Source organism: Perca fluviatilis, chromosome 3 (genome assembly GCF_010015445.1).
Source record: "Perca fluviatilis chromosome 3, GENO_Pfluv_1.0, whole genome shotgun sequence".
Classification (NCBI taxonomy): Eukaryota; Metazoa; Chordata; class Actinopteri; order Perciformes; family Percidae; genus Perca; species Perca fluviatilis.
Genome location: NC_053114.1, coordinates 26,872,065 through 26,893,060, shown reverse-complemented (window position 1 = coordinate 26,893,060; position 20,996 = coordinate 26,872,065). Strand labels below are relative to the sequence as shown.

General features: G+C 40.0%; 1 protein-coding gene across 2 annotated transcripts in view; it reads right to left on the bottom strand.

Moving 5' to 3' along the window:
* Window positions 1–1,798: 1,798 nt before the first annotated feature.
* myo1ea (myosin IEa) overlaps window positions 1,799–20,996 on the bottom strand; it is a 50,142-nt gene continuing 30,944 nt past the window's right edge. Inside the window, exons 14-29 of one of the 2 annotated variants that reach the window (XM_039794472.1) lie at window positions 20,595–20,762; window positions 19,464–19,549; window positions 16,358–16,439; window positions 15,992–16,098; window positions 14,844–14,942; window positions 14,074–14,218; window positions 10,396–10,510; window positions 10,137–10,306; window positions 9,904–10,049; window positions 7,958–8,104; window positions 7,499–7,656; window positions 6,264–6,353; window positions 5,968–6,166; window positions 4,928–4,963; window positions 3,435–3,604; window positions 1,799–3,323 (exon numbers count right to left, since the gene is read on the bottom strand). In XM_039794472.1, the coding sequence (XP_039650406.1) occupies window positions 3,247–3,323; window positions 3,435–3,604; window positions 4,928–4,963; window positions 5,968–6,166; window positions 6,264–6,353; window positions 7,499–7,656; window positions 7,958–8,104; window positions 9,904–10,049; window positions 10,137–10,306; window positions 10,396–10,510; window positions 14,074–14,218; window positions 14,844–14,942; window positions 15,992–16,098; window positions 16,358–16,439; window positions 19,464–19,549; window positions 20,595–20,762 (1,995 nt within the window). In that variant the 3' untranslated portion in view covers window positions 1,799–3,246. The remainder of the gene's footprint in view (window positions 3,324–3,434; window positions 3,605–4,927; window positions 4,964–5,967; window positions 6,167–6,263; window positions 6,354–7,498; window positions 7,657–7,957; window positions 8,105–9,903; window positions 10,050–10,136; window positions 10,307–10,395; window positions 10,511–14,073; window positions 14,219–14,843; window positions 14,943–15,991; window positions 16,099–16,357; window positions 16,440–19,463; window positions 19,550–20,594; window positions 20,763–20,996) is intronic. The other variant, XM_039794473.1, reaches the window with a different exon arrangement.

Here is a 20,996-nt window from a genome sequence, read left to right as displayed (position 1 = left end):
TTTTTATCTAACTTTTCACTAAGACATGTTGACATGTCATAGTAGGAAAAGCACAGGTGTATTCAAAACCGTGTGTGTGTGTGTGTGTGTGTGTGTGTGTGTGTGTGTGTGTGTGTGTGTGTGTGTGTGTGTGTGTGTGTGTGTGTGTGTGTGTGTGTGTGTGTGTGTGTGTGTGTGTGTGTTCGTTCAGAGGGAAATACACAGCTCAATATTTACTGTTTGTTCTCACACTTCATACCATTTTATCCACCCTCCCTTTTGTCTCTCTGTAGTTGAGCAGCAGTGTCCATTTTGGCTGCTGCAGAAAGAAAAAAACAAAGTGTATTCAAAACCATTAATGATGGCTGCATTCCACTTAGGAGAGGCCATGGTATTGTGCATGCTGACTCACTGAAATAGCTCACTGGGACGCTAGATGGAATTGAGCCATCGTTAAGGTTATCAATTTCAGCTGTGCTTTTCCTACTACGACAAGTCAAAAATGTCTGCTGTGAAAAAGGTCTATTGTACCTTTTTACAACAGAGTCTGACTTGTCATATCAGGTAAAGCACAGGTGTTACTAAAATTAATGATGGCTCATGACAGTGAGACAGGCGTCAGTTCATTTGATTATTTACACCTGTGCTTTTCTGCCGTGGCATGTCAAAATGCGTCCATGAAAAAGGTCTGCTTGTGTTCACTGGAGAACAAAAAAGCCTTTCCGTGCGTTCATGGACATCGGAAAAACGTTTTTCCGAGTGAAAACGTCACCATTCACGTAACGTCCTGTGGGAATCAGAGGTGGGAAACTGGCTGGATTTTGATAACCGAGTTTCCCAGTTGGTGACGCGTTGTTGACAACTGACGTTTGATGGAGGCGACTTTGGTTCACTGAACATATTTTAATGACAATAAACTGTTTATTGTGGACAAATGCCTCTGCCAAGAAACATACACAGACATAATATGTTTAAAATTATTCATAAATAGGCCTATGTATAAAAAACAACAACACATTATCCGTGTCTTTTCCCGTTCGTTGTCCTCCAGATAACACAAACAAACACTTGGCGATGTGCTGTTTGGATGCTCGTATAAGAAAACAGCAGCAAATCTTTTGTTATTGTGGCCTCCATGTTTTCACACACCTGATGCTCTCGGCTACGGCCAACCGTTGGTGGCAGTCATGCAAAAAGTTGTTATGCCAAACGCCAATATAACAGAAGAAGAAGAACACGCATCCCGACCATGTGAACGCTGCCAGTCGGAAAAACAACGTAACCGGGGGGCGGTGCCGGTTATTCCGAGGTGGCATGAACGCAGCAACTATCATCTTAGTGCAAAGTGTCACATAAAGTTAGATAAAATGTATTCTGTCATGATTTTGCCTGATACAATTTCAATTTATACTGTTCTTAAATTTGTACATTTTAGTTAAAAAAAAAATTGATGAAATGTATACATTATAAAAAAAATACAATTTGGCACTTAAAAAAAAAAAAAAGTATGTAAGAAGGTAAAGATTTTCAGACCAATCATGTAAGGAAACATGCTTCTATATAAACAATTACATTCACCAAAAACTATATATCTGAACAGTTAAATTAATTTATTAAATGTGAAAAAACAGCCAAGCAAAAACCCGACAGATTATTTAGTGGGGTCTGGTCTGTTGGAGTAGCCTAACGAACTAATGATCTCAGTATTTCTAAAATCTTGGGACTGCAGTCCAGATAAATATGGTAATAAACAAACATCTGATTGATCCTCACTGTTCATGTGCTGTAATGTGCTCTCAGATAATAAAACAAAAAGCAGTTACATGTACAATATTACATGCTTTATTAAAAGACTCAGCTATTGTTTTGTATTGCACAAGGATGTTGTCAACCATCCAAGATCAAACCATACAGTATTTGATGATGCACAAGATCTATGACAAAAATCCCAGCTGTTCTTTTACTGACTAGAGCATAATGTGGTTACTTCATTGAAAAATTATGTATACTAAGGAATGTGTAAGTAATGCAACAGCAATGCAAAAGATTTGCAGAAGCAAAAGGAATTCTTTGTAGTGCTACGGGAAAATGTCAACAAAATTCTTTCACCTAAAACAACTTTTGCACAAACAAAAATCCATTCACCCTAATCCGTGATAACCATTATTATCTATGTGTAGCTGGGAAGCTGTGAACTGGAAATACAGCAGCCCTGTGAGTATCAAAAGCAGAGAGATCCTTCAGAAAAAATACAAAAACATTAATTTAAATTCTAACCAATAACAGGCGTACTCCTAAAATATGAACACATATACAGAATCAGATCTAAAATGCCTGTTTTATCATTTAATGTAAACAAATGATACTCCTCCGTAAGTCAGCTTACAGCTCGCTTTGCGACCTGTCTTTTATAAACTTCACTTACCGAATGGACGAGTGAAGATGTCTGTGTCCAAGGTAGTACCTGTACCAATAAAGTGCTAATACACCACAGACAACATGCTTAGGTTACAATATACATGGCCTCTACTCTGTGTCTAAAATATACTGGTGTGATAGGAAAACAAAAACAACAACAAATTAAAGATTACAATAATTCTCCAGGTGATTCACCACTTGACTGCATTGAATTTTGTTTTGCACATGTGGAACAGATCTATTAAAATTTTAATTGCTTTGGTATTTAAAATCATTAAAAATCCCAGTGTGATGATTTACTGAAATGCCGTTCCCTGTAAGTAGTTACAGTTTTGCAACATAATAAATATTCCTGGTAAAGCAGCAGTCGCTTCAGTTGTGCCACTGAGACGATCACCTTTGATTCAGCAATAAAACCTTCATTTGAAAATAAAAATCACAGCCTGGTCCCACAGATTAAGCATACCTCATTCCAATGCTTCAAAAACGGTTGAGCTCAAATCCTCAGCAAGAGATAAATGACAGTAAGAAGAACACAGAAAGCTATAAATACAATAAATAGTTTTGTTCAGTACTCAAAAGGGGACTGTGGAGGAAAACAGACCCCAGGGTCAAACAGTCTTCTTGTCTTTAAAGCAAAACCTCATTTCAAGCCTGACGGTCTTTTGGTCTTGTGGTGTAACCGAGTTACATTCATTCACTACAAGGCAGCAGTGGAGGAAGTGTGAGTTTCTCTCCTTGAGGACTCTCACAGTGCTTCTCTCTCTGACTGTAACCTCCATCCCGTCCTCTGAGAGGATCAGCGAGGACGCAGCAGGCTCTCATCCTCGAGCTGTAAACCGGCAGCTCCTAGATCTTGGTGACATAGTTGTTGGGGAAAAGTCCCTGCTTTCCACGAAGTCGTCCTGTCCACCACCCAGATGCATCTAAACCGACAGACATAACGAAATTAGTGGCCCATTTCAAGCCAACACCTGACCGAGACCTTCACAAACATTGAAGTACAATATCACGAAAAAGGATTAAAAAAATCTTACCCTCTTTGATGATGTCGATAACGTCGTCAGCATTGAAGCTGAGCTCGTCTGTGTCCTGAGCGTCGTAGGCGTACAAAGCTTTGCACTGGGGCACCTGGGGTTTGGGTTTGGGTGCAGGTTTGGGTCGTCCTCCTCCCGGCGCAGGCCTGCTGGCTGACGGTCTGTGGGCTCTGAGTCATTATAAAAAATAAAAAAAAAATAAGGAAAACCACACAACTGTCAACCTTTGCAGAAGGGTGCTACAGTGCGTGAAAAGTTCAGTTCACTGTGCTGCAGTTGGCTGTGAAGTTAAGTCAAAACAAGCTGTTTTTAGGTGGTGTTTTTAATGGAATATTACACTTTAACAAAGTACATCTCAAAAATACTACATGTGTGCATAATCACCATCTTGTTAGGTAAAAACATCTTGACTCCAATTAGATTTTTCCACAGCTGTCAGAACCACATTGTGATCAAGCTGTAATGGACCTTTTTCACAGCAGAAATGTTTGACTTGTCATAGTAGGAAAAGCAACGATCTTAATGATGGCTCAATTCAAAAGTGTCCCAGTGAGCTATTTCAGTGAGTCAGCATGCACAATACCAGGGCCTCTCCTAAGTGGAATGCAGCCATCATTAATGGTTTTGAACCTGTGCTTTTCCTACTATGACATGTCAACATGTCTGCCGTGAAAAAGGTCTATCAACTGTAAACCCTCCTGGATAAATACATGTCAGATAATGCTTACTGTTTCATTTGAACAAGCTGTTGCTGTTCACAAATCAGCCACAAGATGGTGATTGAGTACACACTTTATCTTTCACAAAATTTGAGGAAACCTTTCAGAGCAGAGAGTGTTGATCCAGAGTAAGTGGTATCTTTAAGATTTCTGTTTATATTGGCTGGGTTCATTTACTTGGAAAACCCCTTATGTATACTGTATACACAGTCAATTTTCTTTTCAAATTAGTTTTTAACACAATGCCAAATGTAATACCTAAGAATGAGAGTGAACAACTTGAGTCAACTGTTCCAACTAACTGAGGATCAAACAATTCTGAATAGTTGAAGTGGTAACAGTTAGTTTATACATCTGCAATATATGCATTTATGGAGTAAAAATGTTTAGGCCTCCTCATCCTCAATGTTCATCTCTTCAATACAAATAGATCCCTGATTAAAATGAGGCATTAGAAGAGGTGCACAGCAGGGATTCTTTCATTACAAAAACTCTTTCAAGAGTCTTTCATTGCACAAAATGAAAGATCTACCGTATTAAAATGAATTGTAGAAGAAATCCCTTTTGATATCAAAGAAATTGAGCATTGAGCAGCAGAGAATGACATATTAGTTGCGGACTACAGTTGGCTCCTTTAAAAAGTTTGAAATTTGTCTTCTTGCAGTTTAAAAAAAAGAACAAATGTACAAGAGGAGAAGCATCAACATATCCTGCTGCTGAAAGCTTTTCTAGTCCTGAACCACCACCCAGAACACTGCAAACACTCCAACTCACATTCCTCCATTTGAAGTTGGCCGTCTGTCTCCATTGCTACAAAAGAATAAATTATCCAAATTATGCCAAATTACAGAAATACAAACATGCATAAGTGTATGGTACCTGTGGAAATATAAAAATGTGTGTGTGCAATGTGACGTGAGACATAAAAACCTTATCACATCACATTTAGCAGTTATTTATATATATTTATATATATAAATATAAATGATTTTATGTGTGTTAATACATGTATACAGAGTAGACACCGGAATGTACGAAACTTAATGGGAGAGGGCTTTAAGTGTAAACTAAATGCTACATAGTTGAGTCATATTAGGCTGAATGATAATTAGCATTACATCAGCTATTAAAGTGGTGTCAGCACATAAATGTGTGAGTCATACTTGTCAAATTCCTTGTAATGGAAATAGAAAAGAGGATCTTGCCTTTTGGGAAAATGACAATCAACATTTTTATGACTAGAGTTCAAATTGCATCACCACAGAACCAACAAACTCAGTTCTGGTGTAGAAAAACAGCATTTGTATCACTCAATTCACACATTTTTAGTTTTCTTTGGTTGTGTGACACTGAGATTTTCCATTTCTAAGCAGTGAGATGTCAAGACACGAACATGTGATTCACCTGAATCACATGTTCGTGTCTTGACATCTCACTGCTTAGAAATATGAGTTGTTGTTTTTTTTTTTTACACAAGATATCAAAAACAGCTCCAAAGAGGCCAATTCACCTGCTCATAGATTATGACAAAACCTATAAAACTATTTAATATGTTAAAGGAGGAAGTCTCCAAAAGCGGGACAACAAAGTGTACACTAAACAGAGACAGTTAGGAAGACACAGGATGAAGGGTTAACAAATACTCAAACTGCATTCAGTTTAATATGATCCACCTTTGTATAGTAGTAGTTTAAGTCTATGTTATCTGTGTGTGTGTGTGTATGTGTGTGTGTGTTCGTGTTTTTTTCTCTACTCCTGTATGTACTGTGTAGTTTGTGTGTTTTAATTTACTGTGTGTTGTGTCAGTGTCTCACCCTGCGGCTCCTTGATCAGGGACTTTCAGACAGTCCAGGTTGGGCTTCAGCCGGCTGCCGCCTTGTTCCTTCAGCTGGTTGGCGTTGCTGGGCAGGAAAGGGCGTGTTGCGTTGCCAGGCGAGGGATTCCTCTGATTGTGGTGGTGGGAGTTCCTCTGATTGGCTACGTGGTTTCTAGGGCCACCATTCTGGTGAGCAACTGCAAAAAAAAGAGAAGAAGATAGTTTTAGACAGTCCACATGGATGTCAGAGAAACCTGTTCACATCCTGTGAGATGGTTGATGTAAACGCTGCACCTGGAGGTCCCGGTGCAGCCCTCGACGGGATGTTCTGGTGAGTTCTGGACCCATTGGAGCGAACCTGAGAGAAGCTCTTCCTGGTGGGGCCTGAGTAGGACAGAAATGAAGAGAAGAGGGCGTGAGGTAGTGTAATACATTAATATTTTGCGGCTGTATCTGAAATAGATGTTTATACATGAGAGATTGTGAAAGTCACAAGTAAATGTCAATTTCTGATATATATATATATATATATATATATATATATATATATATATATATATATTTCTTTTAATACTTTATTGTAGTGCTTTCATATCCAGTCACATGTTATTACATATTGTTTCCTGTTGCACAATTTTATACAGTTTTATATTATTTAATAACACAAAAAAACCGTTGTGATATTGAAGTTGAAAAAGTTGGGTTTCAATGAGTTCATCATCAAATGTAACGCTTTTTCAATGTTAACCAAGAACAGATTAAGAACATTGAGAATAATGAAAATCATAAATGCTTTGAAATGCTTTGTGTTACATGGAATAAAAAAAAAAACAGTGCACAAATATATAAAATGAGGCTATTTTAAACTCAACAAAATAACTTTATTAGTTAATAACTTAACTAATAAAAAAACTATTTTCATTCATATTAAGTGTATCAATATTGTTGGCTCTCACAGTCCCCTTTTCTCTTTTCTCTCTGCCCTCTCTCTACAGAGTATTATGGTATTGCATTCATTCAAATAAAAGCATATCTAAATAATAATTGCTGATCTGTTTTAGGTTATATACTTCGGTTACACTTTACTTGAAGGTATCTACATAAGAGTGACATGACACTGTCATGAATGTGTCATAAACATTATAAACAAGTCATAAACGTTTATGACATAACGCTTCTTTTAGTAAGTGTCATTCGGTTTTTGTCAAGTTATGGTTTATGGTTATGGTTATGGTTAGGGTTCATGTGTCATGACTGTGTCATCATGACAGCGTGATGTGTTCATGTCACTCTTACGTAGATACCTTCAAGTAAAGTGTTACCTATCCTTCTGTAGGTTTAAATTGTGAACACTGGGATGTCTGTGCTGTCTTTGAATATGCTGCCAAGACCAACAGTCAAATTCACGACTGCACTTCATTGCGTACATCGTGTGACTTGAGTCCACACCTCAGGTTTACGTTATCACAGCTCATAGCAACAACTCATATAACAGGTCATTTCTGTATTTTGGGTCTGTTAATACTCACGCGTGTTCTTCGGAAGCCCTGGGCCGATGCTGACCTGCAGAGATTTGCTCGAAGGCTTCAGTACAGGCATGTCTCCCTGACCCCCAACGAACAAGACCTGCCGGGAGCCGCCCCCACTCAAGAAGCCCCAGTTCTCCTTCTTCAACTTCAGCTCCAGTCTGAGGGACAAAACAAATAAAGTTTTGTAGCGCTCAAGCCAAAAAGAAAGTTTTTTTCTAAATGGTCCCTATGACTTCATTAGGACATTATTTTAAAATGCTGACTCATTAACAATTAAGGTTCAGTGACAGTCTGATTTAAAGTCTAACTAATTTAACATTTTAGAGGTGTGAATGAACACACAAGGATGGTATGTCCTTTAAAACAACAATAAGTTACGTTACTGACTGTGGTTGATGTGTGATTTACTGTCTGAACTCCCTCTTTGGTTCAGGATTTATTTTGCATGCGTTTACTTACGTGTTATTAAACTTGAGTGGTAGCTTCCTCTGGGTTTTCTCCTCAAACCTGCGGGCCAGTAGGCTGATGAACTCTGTTTTAAAGACACACTCCAGCAGGCTGTCGTATTCCTGCTCGTGCAGGATTATTAAATCATCCTGCATTGTACTGAAAAACATGAAAGATAACGCTTGTTGAGATCCAAAACGTAGAACCCTTGTACCAGCTGTGACATGAAACAAATCTCACTAAGAAAAAAAAAAAGCATCCTCAAGATGTTTTGGATGTTTTAAAGACAATTTGACTGCATCTCTACCGTTCTGCTTTGATGGAAGTTAAAATGGAGAGTTAGAATCATCTTTCTCATTTGCATAAACACAGAGGGAGGGTGGGGATGTGGGGGGGGGGGCTCACATCTGAAGAGGGAAGACAGCTTGTGCCCATAACCCACACAAAGACACTTTGTTGCTCCCAGCGAGGTGGAGTTTTTCTCTGATGAGCTTTTTACAACTCCTGCTTTCGCTCATTGCGCCACCTGGTCCATATTACCCCACTGACTCAAAAGCCACATGGTCGCACCAACAGCTCTGTGATTTCTACCTCTAAAACAAGTTGTACAGCGTTCCCATCAACAACAAAGGGCCCACAGGTCTTGCAGTTATTTTTTTTATTATTATTTTTCTTTTCTTTGTAGTAAACTAGTCGACATTCTTCCATGAGAATGTTTTTGACTGCATATGATTTCAGCAACATTTCAGGTCTGCACACACAAAGGGACAGACACGCAGACATACAGTATATACAGGAGGCAGGTTTAATATACTCCACATGTTTTCAATGTCCCTTGTGTGACATTTACAGGAACATGGGAACTTGTGTGATTGGAAATCCAGATTGTGGCTTTGAACTAGATTCATGACTTTCAGCACGGTACAGATTATATGGTGGGCCCTGCATGTTCAGCCGCCATTGTCTTGTTTTGGAAACAACTTATTACCTACTGGTATCTTCCTGTACTTTTCACAACAGCACATTTCAGAAAAAATGTGTGCCCTGCCTATGCCCTTTTAAAATAAGGGCATAGGCAATAAATATCAATAAAACAACTACACAAGAGTATTTTGCCAGGTAGTCTTGCATAGCCAGACCTATCTCCACAGCACTGTGTCAGTGCTGGAGTATGGTCTGGCTACTCATTCTGGGATAGAGGAAAAAAAACCGCTCTGGCTTGTTTGTATTTGTTTAAACCAATCACAACGATTCTGGGCGGCTCTTATCCCCGGATGCAGCAAGTGGAAGGGAAGGAACATCCGGAACGTCAGGCTTTATCCCAGCACTGTAAATCAGGTAAGCCATACTAATTGCCAGGTAATGCAAGTCTTGGTACACAGGCACTGGTTTTTGTTGGTTTCATTTAATTTATTTCTATACATATGTTATATAGTTTTCCCTGCTATATGCTCTTTCATTCAGGACCCTCGTGTCAACGTTTTAACCCTGATGCTCCTTACCTAATCTGTGTAAGCTCGACAAAGACTGTTCCTGAGCTGAAACCCCCCGTGAAATAAGACAGCTGAAAAAGTATTGAAATAAACCTAAATGCAAATGCAGCAGGATCTAAATTGGCAGTGTAGCAGCAGGATGCAGTGCTTAAAGTTGATATATGTAGATAGAATGAGAACCAAATATTTTCATATGGACAGGTTTTCATGTTATGCTCATAAATGCATGAACAGTATGCGGGAACCTCATTGCTGCTTGAACTACAGTGACTCTCCATTAAAACCACCTAAAGGATTTTAAAATGCTTGAACAGAATTATGTCTAGAAAGAAGCAACTGAAAGTAACAATGAAAAGCTGTAGGAACATGTATTCCAACTGTTGCCAGGGAGTTGATATCTGATACAGATGTTATATTACTTAAAATATTACAATCCAGTTTGTCCCAGATTTGAGGGAAATGTACCTGAGAGACACTGCCAAGATCTTCTCCACATCAATCCGTCTCTTCATCACCTCTGTCACCTGCCCTTTCTCTGGTCCCTGTTTCACCTTGTCTCTTCCAATCAAGTACACAGACTTTGGGGTCAGGATCAAGTCCCTCTTAATTCCCTAAAAACAGCAGAAACAGAAGAACTCCGTTAATGTTTTGTGAGTTGTTTAGAAACAGAAACAGGCTACAGACTGAAAGAGACCAACCTTGAAGCGGCGGTCATATTTTGTGACTTTGTCTGCAAAGTCGATCTTTTCTCTCTTGCCCAGGAACTGCCGGAGCTCAGGCCTGTCATCCATACCCAGGTAGTCACCGACAAAGTTTCTGTTGAGGCTGTGTCGCCGCCTCTCCTTCCGGTTCAACAGCAGGTCAGAAGCTAAATAACCCCAGAGAAAGAGAGTGAAAGATGGAGACAGAGGAGCATGGACATTTAAAATAAAGCTTTAATATCTTACTCTTACTCACCTTCTTCCCTCATCTGGACATACTTCTTGCGGGCCAGGTATTTCCTCCAGGCTTTTTGGATGGTCCTGGCGTAGCCGTCAAACTTGCGCTCCCTCGTCTCTTCCAGCAGAAAGAGCTGTGAACGCAAACAAAGAGAATCAGCACGACATACATACCTGCACATACCCAAACACAGACACCCATAAACACACTGAGTAGAAGGAATGATTGCACATATATACTGAACGTGTCAAATCTCTCCTGTCATTGATAAAAAATTTAGTTTTTAGTGTGAGAAGGAAGGTTTTAGTTCTAACTACAGTACAGGCAGTGTCATTATCTGACAGCGCAGCAGTTTGGTTGGATTGTTGGCAGGGATCAATCGCTGCTCTGCTCAGCTGAAGAGCAACAATGAACAAACTAAAACTGGTTTGTAAAAAAAGAGCTTACTTTAACACCAAACAATGTCACCCAGACCTTTTTGGAAAGCTACAACATTGATTCTGTTATCAATTCTGTTGTTGTCAGAACAGTAGATAATTCCTGTCTCTAAGTTATACATGCCTAATGTTGAATTGCTTTGTTGTAATACCTGGATACTTGCAGAAATAAAACTAAGTATTTCAAACCAAGGGTTACGCCAATGCTACTTAGTCCTTGTTTAATCAAACTTCATTGTAAAGCTAGAGATCTATCTAAGGCCCAGACACACCGACCAGATGGCCGACCCTCGGCAGAAAAGGCAGTTGGACTGATCAGTCTCCCCGAGTTGGTCAAAAAAGTGCCTCGGAACACACCAAAGCGTCGAGACGTAATACGTCTCCATAACAGCAGGCGGCGCTAATCTGTATTGTCGCCCAAAAATGAAAACCAGCAGCTGATTGGACGAACGCGTCACGTGGGTCTGGTTTCTCCGGAAATTCAAAGACAGACTGTCATGGCGGCTTGTTCAGAATACGATCTCATACTGTACTAAAATAGTTCACTGAAACGCGTTTCTGAAAACATGTCAAATCGGCCAAATTGAAGGCCGATGGCCCCTCGGACGGACGACGACACGGAACCCACAGACTCGAGTCACTGACCTCGCCAGACTGTCCAACGGTCGATTATCGGCTTGGTGTGTCAGTGCCAGATATATATCAATCTATCTTCTAATGTGTTAGGAAGGGATTCTACTGGCCAGTCTGAACAGGAGGAGTCATTACTAGTATATTGAACAAACTGACTTGAACAAATGTGAACCTTTAATACAGTTAAATAACTTATTGATACTTTGTATTAGGTTTACTGGAATACTGCAAAATGTTTGATTTGTTTCCAATTTCAAATTTGTTCAACATTTTTCTATTAACATTTCTATACATTAAACACATTATTTTATTCTTAAGTAAGTTCACCACTTCCTGCACAAGGAGCTGACTCTGTGCCAACAGACCACCGGTCTTCCTGCCAGTCTATGTCATTTCCTGATGTGCCTCTAGACACGCAATCACACTCTCTGCCCTCTCGCCCTCCCAGACTAAACATCCTGCAGCCCACTGCTGTAACAGGCCTGGCATCGACACGGCCGCCACAGGCTGCAGTGTGAAACAACAAAATGCTCTGAGTCATTGATTGAGACAGTAGCACCACGTAATCGCTGAGACTTCAGTGTTTTTAACCAGACGAGGGATTAAACTTCCCAGGTGACAAATCCAACAAAAGACATCTGGTGGGTTTTTTGTTTATATTTCTCTGTGATGAACTCAAAATGATCATTATTAGTACTGCAACTAACAATTATTCTCATTATAAATGAATCATAGTAATAATGCCATTAATTTATTATTCAGTTAGACAGAAACATTTTACTTTTGGCCCCCTATCCTTCTGTGGGCACCCATACGTGGATGCTGCTGTATAAAAAGTAGGGGTGGGAAAAATAATTGATTCTTAGCTGCATCGCGATTCTCTCTAGAACGATTTGATGCTCGATTCTGATTTTTTTTTAAAAGTACTGTCTCCAGCAAGTACAAATCAGAAAACAGAGGATGGGATAATGGACAACAACTCAGATTTATATGTACAATATTTTTTTTTAAATCACGCATGGAAATGTACATGCAAAAATTGTTGCATCGAGATGCATCGATAACTGGTTAAGAATCGAATCGTTGGCCTCTGAATTGGAAATCGAATTGTGAGGTGCCAAGAGATTCCCACCCCTAATAAACAGATAATGAATGACAATATAGTAAAACATAGGTGTGATAGTATAAAATATGTCTTCATAGGAGAAGTTATAATTGCTTACAAATACTGTGTATATTTATAAACATAAAAAATGTCCTTATAGCCGCTTACAACTAAATTATAGTGTGTTATGATGAGCCATTATTAAGTGTTCGTATACTGCTTATAAATCATAAATTACCATTGGATCTATAAAATGAATGACATCTTCAAACAACTTGTTTGGTTAAAGAGTCCAAAAAGATTTAGGACATAAAACTGAAAAAAAGCAGCAAATCTTCACACTTTGAGAAGCGGAAAAGTAAAACATTTAACAATATTCTTTGAAAAAATAACCATAACAATTAATTGCTTAATCGCAGAATTGTTGCTGATTTATTTCTGATGATCCGCTAATTGAAAAATCCTTTCAGCCCTTATAATTATCATAACGGACAAACAGAAAACATTAAATAAGTTACCTTGGAGTTGTAAATGGCAAAATAGATCATAATAATTCACTAAATGAATTGACAACGCAGCACATGTAAGACCTTTGACAGACAGTAAGCCACCGCTCATCCATCAACCCCTGAACTCTTCTCAAACATCTGGCGTGGCGTCAAACAAACTTTACTTATTACATCCAAAAGAAAAAAACCCCGGCTTCAGTCATACAACTAATTAACTGGTGTCAGTGTCTTATCAGACAGAGAGGCTTGTTTGGAGAAGCCTGGCAGCTCATTTCAGCGGTCCACCCTGTGTGATATTTGCGTTTCACAAGCACACCTCAATGACTTGGACTCTCAGTCTGGCAGTGTGGGGGATGGAGGACTCTTGGCATGCACGGCTGCAGTGAATAAGTAAAGGCATTCAGGATCAGCTGTAAGGCCTGAATTAAAACTAAGATGTCTGTGTATTAGCTCCTAAACATCTTTTTGTGTGTGTGCACGTGCATGCTCCTTCGTGCACGATGTGTACAAATGTTAATAAGTGAGAGCATGGGCTTTGCACAAGTGCTGCTTTCATAGGAATCATGAAAAAAAGTAGTTATGGTGGAAAAAGACAAGCCTTTACGATGTCCCCCCCCCCCAAACTCTGCAACCACAGCCTGTGCTTGTGTTTTAGTTCCAGAGCGGTGTTGACTCAGTGCTGACGTGGTATAAGGGTCAGGTTCAATCTCCTCCCCTACATCAAGGATTCAAACATGATTTGGGACACTAGTGCCCTTTTATGGTATTTAGTGTAAAATGGTGTGTTGAAATGTTTCCCCTGCTGACAAAAAGGCTTTTTTTAATGCCAGCAGACACTCTGACAAGTGATTTGAGTTCTATGTCTGTACAACAATAACATATGAAAATGTTTTTGCTTTGTAGTGCATTTTCCTGGATTGCATTCTTATAGAGACGTGGTATCATAAAGGACAAAGACTAAGCAGAAGAACAGGCTGTGACCGTCTGAAGGCGAGGCAGATGTCAAACATACCGACTCAGGGGCTTTAACGAAGATCTTGGTGCGACCAAGCTGGAACTGATCCTGGTCCATGTTGACAGACCGTAAGAGATGAAGGACGCCTTGTTTCTCGTCTCCTCGCCACGTTGGCCAGGACTCTTTGGTCAGGATGGCGTACCTGAGGACCAGGAAGTTTATTAAAGGTCCCATGGCATGAAAATTTCACTTTATGAGGTTTTTTAACATTAATGTGAGTTCCCCCAGCCTGCCTATGGTCCCCAATTGGCTTGAAATGGTGATAGGTGTAAACCGAGCCCTGGGTATCCTGCTCTGCCTTTGAGAAAATGAAAGCTCAGAAAGCTCAGATGAGCTGTTCTTTAAAGGTCATGGGACCTTTAAAGATAAAAGCATTTTACATTTGTGGTTGTGTAGGTTTGGATGGAGGGTCATTTACAGAATATGACACCAGTTCCAAGCTGTAAATGTTGATGTTGTACCAATCCAACAATTTCTCTCCTATGATTTCAATACCTAAATTCAATCAGATAGCAGTGTCCTCTTTTTTCCAAAATGAAAAACCTGTTTACCTCACTGTAAACTGTGGAAGGTAACAAGAGGCCAGAGATGGCACTAAAACCATGAGTGAATAAATATAAATGGAAGTAGAAACAGGTCATGATTGATGCCCATTCTGCTTAATAAGGTCAGTATTATACATACCTAACAGGCGCACACCTTTTAAAAACAAAACAAATCACAGTCAAAAAGTAGTATGACATCACTGGGAGTCTGAGGCGGGATACCTGTTGAGGAACTTCCTGAAGACTCTGCGGTAGGCGTAGCCAGCACGCCTCACCCTGATGTTTTCCTTCAGACCCAGGTACTCCACTTGGTGCTTTACTCTTAAGACAGAAAAAAAGGCCTAACATTAGTATACAACTTACAAACTTCTTTCTGTTCTTTAATTAATTAGTTGTCAAAATGGCTGCAGATTAATTTCATGTCAATCGACTGATAGTTTCAGCTTTAAATTGAAGTAAAACACAATATACACTATACTCATACATGCTGACCACTGAGCCATCTGAATGTGGTATTGTATTGATGGAAGTTTACCCTTGCTGGGTTTTCCCCTTCCCTTCCTTCCAGCCTTTTGTTCTATACTTTTGACATTGTAATATTTTTGTGTTGCATGTAATTATGAAAGATGAGAATAAAGTAGTTAATAGCAGAATACCTAAAAAAGTCCAGAAACAAAAAGACAAAAACATCCTAATGTTATTTACTTTGATTTCTAACCACAAACAGCTTGCACTTTACTATTAGTGCTTTGAGTTATCATCTATCAACTTTAACCCAAACATCTTTTAACAGGTCTACGGCACATGAAGCTCCTGCTCCACTCGCGGAAGCGATAATCACAGGTCATTGTATGCAAAACAGCTGCGTTTTGCGAATCTTTCCCTCAAACAAAGACCTTAGCACTACTTAGTACACTCAGACTTCCTGTGAAAATAGCAGATCCGGTGCTAATTAATGAGCCACCCTGTGCCCAACTCACAACAGGAAGGTCATAGGCTCTGAACAATACAACAGCACTCTGCATCTGAACATGTAATGCCCAAAGCCTGTGAGCAGGGGAAAAAAAGCGGGGAAACTGAAACAAAGGGATAAGGGGAGTCTCATGACTTGGTCTTCTGAAAACATCTCAAAAATAAAACAACTAGGGGCAAAACGGATCAGAACAATCATCCAGTGTTTACCTTTTGTGTGAGAATAGACCCGGGCCTGCACTTATCAAACTGCCAAAAGACTTAGTACTTAAATGAAAGATAGATTGTACAAAACATCATTGCCACCTGATGAATGTGTCTATTATCAGCAATCAATTTTATGGGCTCTGGATGGTTGGAGCCATGCGAGACTGTGAATTGCGACAGGTGTCACTTACCGGCTCTCTTCCCAGTCTCTGGGCTTCTTGGTTTCATTAGGTTTGATGCAGCGGATGTAGTGTGGAGTACATTTCATCAGTGTGCTCACCAAATCGTTGGCTTGTTTCTGAAGGGTGGAGTGAGAGAGGTGATGATGAGACTGATGATCATAATGATGTCAAACCCAAAATGCTGTGACTGAACTCTGACTGACTGCTGAAAGACACTCCACTGAGAACAGCAAACACATTATCGTGCCCTTTCCCACAGTGACCCTGATAAAGAAGAGGGACAGGTACATACTGTACACACACACACACACACACACACACACACACACACACACACACACACACACACACACACACACACACACACACACACACCTTTATTTTGCTGCCTGCAGTTGTGGGTCTTCCCTTCTTTTCAGCGTTGAGATTTTCTTGAAACAGTGCTCTGATGAAGGTGCTGTTAGAGGACAAAAGTGAGGGGTTAGGACTGACACAGAAAGGCTGGTATCATCCTGGCTTGAATCAACAAAAACTAAGTGTTAACAATGTTGAGTTTCCCTGGCAGCCAAAACCCAAAAAAATGCAGTTAATGATTTTAGAACCAAGGACCTTTGACTAAGGTCACTGGCTTAAATTCCTGAACTACTTGGGAAGGTCTGAGTTGGGGGCGGGTGGGAAAACAAGAGGTGTGTGTGTGTGTGTGTGTGTGTGTGTGTGTGTGTGTGTGTGTATACTGTGCTTTATTTGTACAAACACCTCTCTGTGGAGCAGATCTCACCAGGGCCACTGCTTTATAGAGGAATGTATGCTATTATTTGATGCTTGGCGAAATAAAAATAAAAAGATTACGTCTAATCAAAATTTGGCCTTTTGCACTATTAAAGGAAAAAACAGAAGATAGTTAACTTTCTTCCAAAAGGCTGAAACTATAGACAATAACAGCATATGTGGGTTTGGTCAACAGGTGCTGTTCTACACTCCTTTCCAGCAAGATTGGCGCCAGTTCATTTACATTTTAAGGAATACAATTTTGGTCTAAATCTTTATAGATGTGGTTTATTTTAATAACATCATGACTACACTATGACGTGTTGCTGTTGGTCAGAATGTAGCAGATATGTGTAAAGTTTCCATATCCTCAGGTTTCTCTCAATTGAAGACACTCAATTTCAATAATATCTTAAAGGAAAGTAGCTCAGGTTTGTGGTTTAAGGGGTAAGCGGTAAAAGAGAGGAAAGTGGTTTAATTTTGTGCCATCTGCAGCTATGGAATGAGCCACATTGTTGCCATTCATGAAAAATATTTAGTATCAATTGTGACTTTTTAGTTCTTACTTAAAGGAACACGCCGACTTATTGGGACTTTAGCTTATTCACAGTAACCCCCAGAGTTAGATAAGTCCATACATGCCCTTCTCATCTCCGTGCGTGTTGTAACTCTGTCTGACAGCCCCAGCGCTAGTTAAGCCTAGCACAGATCCTGGAGGTAACTGGTTCCAACTAGCCTACTGCTCCGAATAAGTGACAAAATAACGCCAACATGTTCCTGTTTACAAGTTGTGATTTGTATAGTCAGGTCATATGACTGTATACAAACTGGGAACTATATTCTCAGAAAGGCGAAGCACTGCTACTTCTGCTACTTGGCCGGAGTGATTTGCTAGCAGCACCTGAAGCCCTGTGGTGAGGAGCAGAGAGTTTGCCTGGAGTTCGCTCAGAGTTGGAGTAATAGAGTCAACAATTACTAGATAGTAAAAACATAGTGACCTTGTTATTTGTACACGTACATGTAAACAGGAACACGTTGGCGTTATTTTGTCACTTATTCGGAGCAGTAGGCTAGTTGGAACCGGTTACCTCCAGGATCTGTGCTAGGCTTAGCTAGCGCTGGGGGCGTCAGACAGAGTTACAACACACACGGAGATGAGAAGAGTATGTATCGACTTGTGTAACTCTGGGGGTTACGGTGAATAAGCTAAAGTCCCAATAAGTTGGCGTGTTCCTATATATATATATACAGCCACTTTTTAAGACGAAGTAGAAACTCTCCCTTGAGATTGACTGATGCCAACGTTTTACTCCGATCCGTAACTGGAAATTAACGAGGATGTTGTGTAGTTTTTCTTAGCAGTAATGCTGTAAAATCAACACTTTCTAACGACTTATTTACAAGCTACACATTCAATCCGCTTTGCTCAGATTATCTGATGAATTAAAAGAAAGTTATGATCTTCAAGACTTGTGATCAGCACATCTGACATTCAGGCACAGAATTTTTTGCTCCTTTAGAACTGTGTCGGTTGTTTTTTTTGTTGCTGTGAAAGTCATAAAAATGTGGTGACTGTCAGGCCTGGTCTGAAGTTGACAGGTACTGCTGCTTAGCATTCAACTTATTTCAGTTGGCTTATGTTGCCACCTTTGGTGTTTATCAATTAATTATTTTCTCAGTGCTTTTTTTTAATCCCATCCCCTTTTTGGATTTCTCCTACATTGATATTTGTTTGTTTTAAACTTCTGGCTCAAAGCTATGGACACAGAAGAAAGGATAAGCAGGTTGTGTGTACAAAAACATCAGAGGTCTGTTAATACTGTACAGCTGACAATACTGGTCACTCCTTTCTTCTCGACTCAGACCTGCTGCTCGAAGGAATGAGGTCTGCTTCCTTCCTTCTCAGGCTTCCTTTATGTAGGACTTTGCCAAACTCTTTTATCTCTGTATATATATATATATATATATATATATATATATATATATATATATATATATGTTTATATGCCTGTACTGTATGTGATGTAATGTGCATGTATATATTTTGCAGCACGTGTCTGATGGCATTTTGATATAACCTCCTTTCATGCGTCACAAAAAATGCACACAAAGGGCTCGAGCAGTGGTTGAGGCCTGCAGGGGTTACACAGACAATACAGGCAGTTTGCACAGATGGCCACTTTGACACAAAGAAAGCCCAAGAAACCAAAACACAACAGGACCAGACTCTTTAATGCAGCCCCGCAGGGAGACTGCATTTGTAAGGTTAGACTGGGTAGACCCCAAAAGCCTCATATCTGGGAGCAGCAGCTAGACATGATTCAGGGCAGAGGGCATGACATAACCCGACCCTGCACACTTAATTTATTTTTTTTAAGATTATTTTTTCGGGCATTTTCGGCCGTTATTTGATAAGACAGCTGAACACATGAAAGGGGAGAGAGAGGGGGGAATGACATGCAGCAAAGGGCCGCAGGTCGGAGTCGAACCCAGGCCTGCTGCGTCGAGGAGTAAACCTCTATATATGGGCGCCCGCTCTACCAACTGAGCTACCCGGGTGCCCGTCCCTGCACATTTGTGTGGAACGTCTGAAACTGTGATTCAGATGTATTCAATTATAACCATATGCATCACAATAGAAGACTCCCTTTAAGTGAGCACCATAGAAATCCTCACCACATGCCGGTGCAATGTACAAATAGGAGTTCCTTACATTTCACTGCTCTGCATCAGCTCAATGAGGTCAGTAAAAAGGACGTCTCGGTTCCTTTCACAGAAACCATCTGCATCGTAGGACACCTGGAGGAGAGACAAACGGAGGGATTTCTAAAAAGTCATAATTATGAAAGAGGTCGAGTGTTTGACACCTCCAACAAAATGAAAGATGATACCTGTGTGAAAAATTTAAAATTGGGACTGATATTCTGGCTTAAATCAATGGCTTGAATTTTATGGGAAAAGAAAATGAAGGGTTACAGATCCAACCTTTACACCTCCCTAGGATTAGCTTCCTTATAAAACCAGCAGCGGTTTAAAAGTGTATAAATTAAACTGTGTTATTTCTGCTATACTGTAGCCTGAGACTGGAGGAATGTTTTGAGCCCGGTCATGGGAGCCCCTCAAGTCTTTATGGCACGGCTCATTAAGCCTGCGGCATGTGTGCCAGGCTGAGGCCACCACACATCTGGAGAATGACACGGGACAACCTCGGCCCAGACCACCAGTATGAAAAATAAATGCAGAAAAAAAGACGACCTGGTGAACTGTATTGTGTGAATTTTTTTAAGGCTGATTAAGACGTGGGACGTTGTTAGACAGTGTTACATAAGGAGAGGGACTTTAACCATAAGTAGACAGAGAAGAGAGAAAGGAGGTGTTAGTTTCGACAGGAAAAACTTCAAAAGGGAGAAGATGACGACATCAACTCCAATATTAAAGTACCAGCTGCATAACTGGTATTTATGACAGATCATACAACACCATAAAAAAGCACATTTTAATAACTTTCTATTTCCAGAAGTTGCTGTCAGCTCCCTGCTGATGACTGTATGCATAACACATAACAGTTCATACAATGGCAAAGACAATCATATGGAGGTTGCTGTAAACCTTATAAGGAAAGTTGTAATCTTTCTGTTTTTCCAACTAAGGCACACAAGACAGTTTTTCTGTGTGTTGGCAAGAAAAACAGTTACACACTACTTGTGTGTATATAACTCACCAGTATGCCAGTATTTAAGTGTTTATGTCCGAACTTTATATAATATATGGATGACTTCCTATTCAAAGTGTTGTTTGTAAAAAAACAAGATGATGCAAGTTAAATGAGTGCGCTCAGACTGACCTTGCCAGCGTAGTGGTGGATGATGAAGCCCTGGTTCCAGCTGTTGAAGTGGTCGTGGGTGTTGATCTGGACTCGGAGCTTCTGCAGCATGGTCTGGTCGGCTCCCTCGCCCACCGCATGCATGGTGGCGCACACATCATCCAGGATGCACATGATGCCAGGAGGATTCTGGGATCACAAGGAAAACATTTCTCATTTGTATCATCACCTGCTCTAAAACTCACCAAGACGTTTCAAGCTTGGATGTTATATATTTTGAAGTTTAATTTATTTTTGAGGTTTTGATTTGTAGGTCCATTTGGAATATGTTGACTCCAAGGGTCATTTATCAAGCAAAAATGCCCAACATTAACTGGTTCCAGCTTCTCCACTTGGGATTATGCGTCATTTATGATAGTAAAC